Here is a 9,131-nt window from a genome sequence, read left to right on the forward strand (position 1 = left end):
GCAGCTGCAGGTGCCTGTGAGCGGGCGTGTGCGGGCGAGGGGGGCGCGTGGCACGTGCAGCCCACACGGCACGCCTCAAGGCTCCTGCAAAAGCGTCTCATTCCTGGTGACTTTAATGCGGCTGCAGTGACGCTACTACGCAGAGAGGAGCTGAAAGGAATCACACGATCGCAATAAATTTCACCCGTTTCTTTTTACTACCAGGAGATGTGAAGTGTGGCGCGTGTGCCAGGGTGTGCAGCTCACGGTGCAATGCAGTGGCTGGAGCTGCCGGGGGCCTGGGCTTGGCAGCTAAGAAGCGGGGGTGGGGGCTCGACTTCGCCGCCCCGAGAGCTCCCGTGGAGGGGGTGCCTCCGCAGGGTGCGCTCCCCATCCCCGGCGCTCAGGGACATTGGCGGTGGCTGAGGGACCTCGGGTGGACCCAGGCGTGCCTCCCGCCCCCCGCCTGGTGGAGCCCAGCAGGCCCCTGAGCTGCCCCTGGCCTCAGGCGGGAGCCCGGGCCAGGGCCGCCACCCTCCTGGTGTGTCGCCGGGAGGTCCCGGGCGCCCTGGGGCTCCGCCGGGCTCTGCGTGCGGGGTGCTGCAGCGCCTCCTTGGCCCTGGCGAGCGCTGCGTCAGCAGACACGGCCACGTCGGGCACGACGCCCACCCCCTCCCAGGAGCCGCCGTCCGCAGCCCCCACCGAGCGGGCCGTGGGGATGGTGATGTACAGGTGGGTGTCGTCCACGTGGTAGGTCTGCGGTGGCTGGCAGCCCCCGCTGGTCACCTCCCCGACGACCAGCGCCCGGCCCAGTCTCTTCATGATGTAGGTGAACTCCTCGGCGGCGCCAGCCGTCAGCGCACTCGTCAGAATGGCCATGCTCTTCTTGGAGCCATAGCGCTCACCTGCAAGACACAGGACAGGGCCCTTCAAGCCGGCTGGCAGTCCCCGGGGCCCCTGCGTCCCCGTGCTGCCCGGACCCGCGCAGAGAAGGGCCTGCGACTCCGTCCTGTGGCCCCGCGTCCGCAGGCAGCTGCCCCTCCAAGCCCCTGGCCCACGGCCGTGAAGTGAGGACATGGATGCGAGCCCAGGGAGGGGACGTGCTTCCTCCACGGGGAATGAGAGTGCCTGCCCTGGCCGTGCACATTGCACAAATGCGGCACTAGCTGGAGCCGGGGCCACAGAGGTCACCAGAGGTGTTCTCGCCGTCGTGTCAAACAAGTGAAAAGAAACAGGAGATGAACTCTAATAAAGTTCTACGTAACTCAATATATCCAAAAAAAAGTCTATCTGAAAAATATAATCAATAAAATCTTTGAGATATTTTATATCTTTACTTTTCCGTGGAAAAGTCTTCAAAGTCTGGTGTGCACGTTCCACGTGTCACATCTCCGTTTGCAGGAGCCGCGTCTCAGCGCTCAGTGGCCACGCGTGGCTCGCAAGGTAGACCTCGCCGTCCTAGGGCCCCGTGGTCCACAGGCTTGGGTCTGTTTGTAACTCTGCGTTTTGAGTGTGTGTTTGAATTTACAATTCACCTGGTCCTGATTTTTATTTGCATTTTGCGATAGTTCTGAACGAATGTCTTGGAAGCTCCCCTCCAATCCTCACGCAGGAGGGACGCGCACAAGTGATTTTCTGGTCACATGCACCCCCCGCTGTTGGTCCCCTGGCCCTAGTCTCATGCAAGTGTGGGTTCCTTGGCTCATCAGGCAGGGCAAGGGCGTCGGAGAGAGCCCGTCGCCCACATCGGGCCGTGAGAGTGCGGGGTTGCACCTGCCCCTCTGGCCGCTGCCCTGGCCCACGGCACACGCCATCAGTGCCCAAACTTCCTTGCTGCGGGGACCTCAGGCAGGATGCGTGTTAGAAGCCCTGTGGGGTGTGCGATGGGCGGGGGTCCTTCTGGTTCCCCATTTGTCCCCTAGGCTGAGGGTTGCAGGGCGAGAATGGAGGGCACTTTGGTTTTAGACAAACCAGTGTTCAAATTCCGGCTCCTTCACGTATCCGTCGGGCGATGTTAGCTAAGATCCTCAACCTAATTAAGACTCCCTTTTCTCTAGAAAGTAAGCGTAACGGTAGCACTTTGCAGGGATTTGGGATCGTATGCAAAGTGCACAGCGTCGGACGGGCGCTTGATGTTCCACTTACCAGATTTTTCCCTGCACCCAAGCTATCATTCGTTCCTCTCCCCGATATTCCAGAAGCTTCTAGAATAAGAACAGGAAAGGGGAAGGCTTCTGCACATACCTGCGAGCCGGGAGTGGGTCCAGAGCTCACTGACAGAGTCATTGGGCCGGCTGTAGATCTTGTCCAGCAGAACTGGGGGCCCTTCATCGAAGAAGTAGGAGCATAGGGCAGAGATGGAGGAGGTGGGGCCGCCGATGTTGAACCTGCGGGGAGAGAAGTGGGACCGCTGGGGGCAGGGGCTGATGGGGCGGCCCCACGTTCCCCCCGGGAGCCTGGAGCTTTGCCCGCAGTGCCCCGTCCTAATGCCCCGTTGCCCTCCCGCAGGTTCCCTTGTTGGCATTTCCCAGAGTTCAAGTCTCCTTGCGGTCATGTTTGTGTAGAAAATGTCGAGGGTCATACATGCCCCCCCTTTTTTTTAAGATTTTTATTTATTTATTCATGATAGACAGAGAGAGGGAGAGAGAGAGAGGCAGAGACACAGGCAGAGGGAGCAGCAGGCTCCATACAGGAGCAATGCGGGACTCGATCCCGTGACCCCGGGGTCACGCCCTGGGCCGAAGGCAGCGCTAACCGCTGAGCCACCCAGGCATCCCCAATACCTGCCCCTTCTGATCGCGGTTAATACATTATGCGATGCCCACTGTTATGCATTACACTGGGGGCTCTGACCGGCCCTGCGGTCCCGACACTGGCGATGGATTTCCCTCGCCTACAACCGTGGCTGCTGTCCTGCCCCCTGTCGCCTTCCCCAGCTGCATTCTCCATGATCCCACAAACCACTGGGCGTGTTCCCCAGGGCAACCCAGAGCCTCAGGCCTGGGGAACCACGTTGGGCAGGAGCAGAGGGCAGGGGACAGCCCCGCTCGGGGGACGCCGTGCCCGTCTCATCTGGGAACAAGAAGCGGGCTGGTGATATGTTAGGAGTGTCTTCTGGTTGGTGGCCCAGGGTGGCCCCGCAGGGTGTAAGGCCTGCGGCCTCAGCCTCTGAACCCTCAAACCTCAGGTTGGAAGGGTTTTTTAAGCAAAGCCCACCTGAAGGCTGGGCCACTTCCTCTTTTACCAGGACGGCCACACAGTCAACAGAAGGGCACTGAGCATGAGCATCGTCGGCACGTCCAGTAAAAGTGTTTGAAGGATAAAGCCTTCAGGGGTTCCTGCAGGAGCCCACAAACACGGGCCCTGGACACGCACATGGCCACGTGCACATGCGCGCACACGCACACGCAGAGCACCCCAAGGTCCCTCTTCAGGGAGAACAAGCCTCTGAGATCTGGGGCCCCTGGTCCCGACAAGAACCGTGGCTGAGCAACCTCGCTCCTGCAGCTGGCTTGGGGTTCCACCCCGTGCCCTGGCGCATGCCCCGGGAACATCACGGAGGCCTGGGCCTGGTCCCCGCGGGGCAGACGTGGTGGGGAACCTGCTTCCACTCCCTCTAGGAGGAAGCATCCCTCCAACAGTCATTTTGTGATACAAAGAATTCTCTTTGCAACAATTGTGGCTGATTTGGAGATTGTGCCTGGGACTCGGGCTTTGTGCTTCTCCTGACCCAGGCGGTCCCGGGCTGATTTTGTGTGACGTGAGGGGCACAACTGGATGTGGTGGCCTGGCTGTCCCAGCCACGGTGGGTCATCGGAATCACCCGGATGAGGCCTCAAGGGCACAGGTGACTAGGTGTCCCTCCTCCCCCGGCTCTGGGTTCAGTGGATGGTGTGGGGGCCCAGGCTCTGCTCTCGAGGTCTCCCCTTCCCCATCGCTCTCCTGGGTCCTCTGTCTAGGCAAGTCTGGGAGTCAATAAGTAGCCCAGTGATGGAGGTAACCCTGCGATCATCAGAGGAGCTTGGGAAGCCCCCCTGCAGGGACTCCCTCCTCCGGCGAAGCCAGACCCCAGGCCCAGACACCTCCGTCCCCCTGACTCTGACCTCATGTCGATAATCATGGCATCTGTGTGCACGATCTTCTTCCAAACGTGCTCCACCAGCAGCTCTGACACCTGGGTGAGCAGCTCGCAGTCCCCAAACATGTCGAACCTCAGGTAGCCGACGTTGTCCTCAAACACGTTAGTGTGAAAGGAGAACTTGATGAGGTCCTCGAAGACTTCAGGGGAGGGAATCTGCAAGAGCAGGGCAGGGGCTGCGGGGCTCCACTCAGCCCGGGCACAGGTTCACCCCGCGTCCTCTACCTGAGAGACACTGGGGAGTGAGGCCCGGCAGGGGCCCGGGTGGGCGGGCGGCTTCTGGGAGGTCACCTGGGATGTGGCTCGAGGTTGGTAGGCTTCGGCTGGCTGGCCCCCGCAGAGGGTGCCCACACGCGAGGCCCAGGTGCAGCCTCCACTCTGACCCCCACCCCACCCCCGCCCCCGGCAGGTGCTTCCTGGTGTCTCTGTGTTCGTCCTCCTCTCCTCCCGGGGCAGCGGGGCCCCAGGTCTTCCGCAGGGCTTCGGCCGTGAGCTGCTCACCTGCAGCCCCAAGCATCTCCGCAGGGCATCCCCTCAGTGAGGAGACCAGAGAGACCGGGTCCCTTCCCAGCGTCGCACAGCCGGGAAGTGGCGGCGCCAGAAGCCAAATCCGCAGGTGACTCCGGGGCGTGGGCCTGACCACACGGGGAAGGGACGAGGCCTGGCTCGGAAGCCGGGCCCTGTGAGCTTGGCACGGTGCTGGCACGAACAGGGCTCCGCGTCCCCGGGGCCTCCTCCTGGCTGCGCCAGACACGGGGGGACGCGGGCGGACCCGGGCTCTGCAGGCGGTGTGCGGGGAGCCCGGCCTCCAGGGCCTGCCACCCACACCCCGAGTCTCTCTGTGTCAGGGTCCACGTCCCCATGAGGCCAGCAGCTGCTCGGTCCCATCCGCGGGTGGCGGCTCTGGGTCCTTCCCCACGCATTAGGGCCCCACGGGCTCCGTGGGGGCAGCGGCCTCCGTAATGCAGCCGCCTGCCCGCTCCCCTCCTGCCCTAACCCTCTCCCTGCTCCCTCTCTCCCCTACTGGGGAGGCCACAGCTCCCCCAGCCCCCCAGCGTGAGATGCCTGCACCCAGACCCGCCCTGCCACTCCTGCTCCTGACCGGGCAGTGACCTGCTAGACGGCAGACTGCGCGCCAAGATGCCCTGGATGCTGCTTTTCGATGAAGCTTGGGGCTTGTAGCTGGTGGGGTGCTCAGGGCACCCTCAGCTTGTCTGGCCACTGGTCTGGGTGCTCTGGGTGGTCAACCTCCCAGCCACAAACCCCTCAACCTCGGTTTACCCTCTCAATGCCCCCCGAGGGCTCTGCTGCTTCAAACGCGTGGCCCTCAGCACATCACTCAGCTTCCCGCCCAGCTGGGCCTCGCTCAGACGGTGCCCACGGGGCCCCAGACACGGAGGGCCTGGAACTACCTGCGCTGCGGGGTTCTGGGGACTGCGCCCTCATGCCCCTGGGCATGTCCGAGTTGGGCTCCACGCCCGCGAGGCCACCCCTGGGGCGGGCGGGGGCTGGTGGGAACGCTAGCTGGGGTGGGAATGCAAGGCCGGGGTGACAGGATGACAGGAGGGAAAGATGCATCAGGGAGAACTGGGACCCTGCACAGGTCCGGCACCGTGCTCAGGGCCCTGCCCGCGTGGACGGGACCAGCCACCCCGGGACCGCGTGTCTCACCTGCATGGGCACGATCCCGGGGATGCGGTCCTTGGCATCCTCGGGGATGTGGGCCGTCTTCAGGTGCGGGTCTCCGGACAGCATCTGCAGGTCGGCCGCCAGCATCTCCGCCAGCGCGCCCTCGGAGGTCACCCGGGAATAGCGGCTCTGCAGGCGGCTCAGCTTAGCCGCCACCTTGGCCCCCAGCTCCGGGGAGGCGTAGTTGTCGGCCACCAGCTTGCCCGTGGTCTGTAGCACGGTGGGCACCTTGGCTCGCAGGGCCACTATGTCCCGGGCAGTGGACAGGGCCTCACTCATGGGCACGGCGATGTCGGGCTCCACCCCGGCCAGGTCCCAGGCCTCGCCCGTGCTGGCGCTCAGGGCCATCTGCGTGGGCATGGAGGCGTACAGGGGGCTGCTGCCCACCTGGTAGATGCCCACCGAGAGCGCGCCCCCGGCCGTGGGCTCCCCGATGACTGTGGCCCGCTGCAGGTCCTGCATGGTGTGGGCAAAAGCCTCGGCCGCCGACCCGCTGATGTGGCTCATGAGGATGTAGACGTCCTTGTGGGGGCCGTAGCGTCGACCCGCCACCTGCGGCAGGGTCCACACTTCCGTGACCCTCGAGGTGGCCCGGTCGAAGACGGAGTAGAGGTGCTGGCGGGGCTCCGCCTCGAAGAAGTAGGAGCAGAGCAGCGGCACCGCCGTGGAGTAGCTCCCGGGGTTGAAGCGCAGGTCGACGACCAGTGCGGCCGTGTCCACTAGCCCCTGCCACACCAGCTGCACCAGCTGCGGCCCGATGGCCTTGACCGTCTCCAGCTCCGCCATGGCGTCGAAGCGCAGGTAGCCCAGCCGGCCGGGCAGCACCTCGGTTTTGAACAGGGCTTCGATGAGGTAGGACACCTCCTCCGGGGATGGCACGACGGGGGGCGGGGGGGGCGCCTCCTCGGCCACCATCTCCCCGGGGCTGTGGAACACGAGCAGGCGGTGGTCCCCCGACATCTCCTGCAGGTCGGCCGTGAGCTGCGAGGCCAGGGACTCCAGGTCCACCGCCGTGCGGTAGGCCCCCCGCGCCAGCTTGGCCCGCAGCAGGGCGCTGGTCTGTCCAACCACCTCGGGCCGCGCGTAGTGAGCCTCCACCAGGTGCCCTGTGCCCTCCACCAAGGCCTCCAGGCTGCGGTGGAACTCCAGCACTTCCTGGGCCCTGTCCAGGGCCTCCTCCGCCAGCACGATGGCGTCGGGCACCACACCGCCCCCCAGCCAGCACTCGCCGTGGTTGTCGATGAAGGTGAGCACGGGCACGGTGAGCACCAGGTCGCCCTCTGGCGTCTCCAGCAGTGGCACCGTGCGCGTGTGTAGCAGGCTGCCCGCCGTGATCTCGCCCACCAGCGTGGCCCAGCCCAGCGACTGCAGGAGGAAGGCCAGCTCCTCGGCGGCCGTGGCCGTGCGGTGGCTGGTGAGCAGATACACCCCGCGCTGGGTGGGGTAGCGCCGGCCCGGCAGCTCCACGCGGCTGAAGTGCTCCTGCGTGACGTTGGTGCGCCGGTCGTAGGTGGTGAAGAGGCGCACGGCGCCGCTGTCGGGGCCCTGGAAGTAGGAGAGGAGCAGGGGCACGGCCGAGGACGGCCCCCCGGGGTTCTGGCGCAGGTCCACGATGAGGTGCTCTGTGTCCTGCAGCGGCTCCCACACCTGGCGCGCCACATACGGGCTCAGCACCTCCAGCACTGGGGCGGCCGCGAAGCTGTCGAAGCGGAGGTAGCCCACATTGCCCGGCAGCACGGACGTTTGGAACATGGAGTCCACCAGGGCCCGGCGGCCAGCCTCGTCGTCCGGCACCGTGGGCACCGCCTCCGGCGGGTCGTCGTCCCCCGCCTCGGGCCCCAAAGGGCCCTCCCTGGGCCTCACGGCCCGCACCAGGAGCCTGGGGTCCTCAGACACGGTCTGCAGACCAGCATTGAGCTTGGTGACCAGGTCCTCCCTGGAGACCACGGCGGAGAAGTCCATACTGGCCAGGTGGTGCAGCAGGGCGGGCACGCGGTCCACCAGTGTGTAGTAAGCCTGCAGGGCCTCCTGCAGGCGCTGCACTATGCTGGGCAGGGCGCGGCGCAGGGTCAGGATGGCCAGGGCTTTCTCCAGGGCCTGCTCGGCTGGCGTCCCCACACAGGGCAGTACCCCGCTGCCCTCCCACGTCTCGCTGCCCCCTCCCAGGGGCCCCAGGGACCTGGACACGGGCACGGTGAGGAAGAAATCGGACTGGCCTATCCTCAGCTTCTGGAGGTCCAGGGCCCCCCCGACAGTCCGCTCGCCCACCACGATGGCCCGGCGCATCTGCTTGAGGATGTAAGTGACGTCCTCCGCCACGCCGCCCGTGTGGCCGCTGGTGAGGACCACCACGTCCTTGTCAGCGCTGTACCTTTCCCCCAGGACCTGGGGCAGGGTCCAGATCTCAGTGGTGGTGTTGGAGGGGCGGTCGTAGATGGTATCCACATGCAGAACCGTGTTCCCTGGGTGCAGGTAGGAGACGACGTAGGGGATGCCAGAAATGTGGCCGCCCGTGCAGTGCCGGAGGTCCAGCACCAGGGCAGAGGTGCCCATGAGCTTCCTCCAGACGCTGGCCACCAGGAAGCTGCCCAGCTTGTCCACCACCTCCTGGCCGGGGATGTCGTCCACGCGCAGGTAGCCCACGTTGCCCTCCAGCACCTCGTGGCGGATGCCCTTCTGCAGGCGGGCAAGCAGTTCCTCCCGGGTGAGGTTGGTGAGGGCCGGGACTTGCCGGGGAGCCTCGAGGGTGCTGGGCTCGTACGAGATGACCAGGCGAGGGTCGTTCAAGGAGTTCTGCACCCCAGTGGTCAGCACGTGGGCCAGAGTCTGGGGGTCCGAGATGGCTAGGATCTCACGGCTCTTGATGGCCTGCTCGATGGCATCCTGCATCCCCATCAGGTTCTCTGGGAAGCAGTAGTTGTCCAGGAGGACCTTGGCCATGTCCAGCACCAGGCCGGGCTGGAACAAGTGCGTGGGGCCAGCCAGGCTGCAGAGCAGCGTGCACAAGATCAGGGCCCATTCCCTCGTCATGGGGACCCACAAGGAGAGCTGGCTCCTGCACGGGTGCTCCCTTGACTGTGCGCAAGGCCACGGCGCTGCCCGTGTGGCCGCCTTCCTCCCTCGTCCTTCTCAGCGGGTGGACAGAAGGTCTGGGGCTAAACTCGGGAGTTGGGGTGCGGCTTGCAGCTCCAGTAAGCCTTTAATCCCGTCTAATTCAAGCGCGTCAGCCCCGGGGACCGGGGAGCAGGGGCCGCGGCGGTTTGACCCAGAAGGCGCGTGGATCTCACCGAGCTGTGCCACCTCGGTGCGCGGCCACCTGGAAAAC

The 9,131-nt window shown here is 65.2% G+C and overlaps 1 protein-coding gene across 1 annotated transcript; it reads right to left on the reverse strand.

Moving 5' to 3' along the window:
* Positions 1 to 483: 483 nt before the first annotated feature.
* Positions 484 to 8,836, reverse strand: RBP3 (retinol binding protein 3). The gene is made up of 4 exons (XM_025435444.2): positions 5,789 to 8,836; positions 4,083 to 4,273; positions 2,224 to 2,366; positions 484 to 884 (listed from the first exon to the last, which is right to left on the reverse strand). The coding sequence occupies exons 1-4, from the start codon at positions 8,834 to 8,836 to the stop codon at positions 484 to 486; spliced, it is 3,783 nt and encodes a 1,260-aa protein (XP_025291229.1).
* Between the last annotated feature and the right edge of the window lie 295 nt (positions 8,837 to 9,131).

Source organism: Canis lupus, chromosome 4 (assembly GCF_003254725.2).
Source record: "Canis lupus dingo isolate Sandy chromosome 4, ASM325472v2, whole genome shotgun sequence".
Lineage (NCBI taxonomy): Eukaryota > Metazoa > Chordata > Mammalia > Carnivora > Canidae > Canis > Canis lupus.

What these genes read in the sequence shown, in the direction of transcription:
- RBP3 (XM_025435444.2), bottom strand. Translation starts at nt 8,836, where the DNA reads ATGACGAGGGAATGGGCCCTGATCTTGTGCACGCTGCTCTGCAGCCTG. An exon ending in CCGGGATCGTGCCCATGCAG is followed by an intron (nt 4,274 to 5,788) that starts GTGAGACACGCG and finishes CTGCTCTTGCAG; the next exon opens with ATTCCCTCCCCTGAAGTCTT. An exon ending in GCCATGATTATCGACATGAG is followed by an intron (nt 2,367 to 4,082) that starts GTCAGAGTCAGG and finishes CTCTCCCCGCAG; the next exon opens with GTTCAACATCGGCGGCCCCA.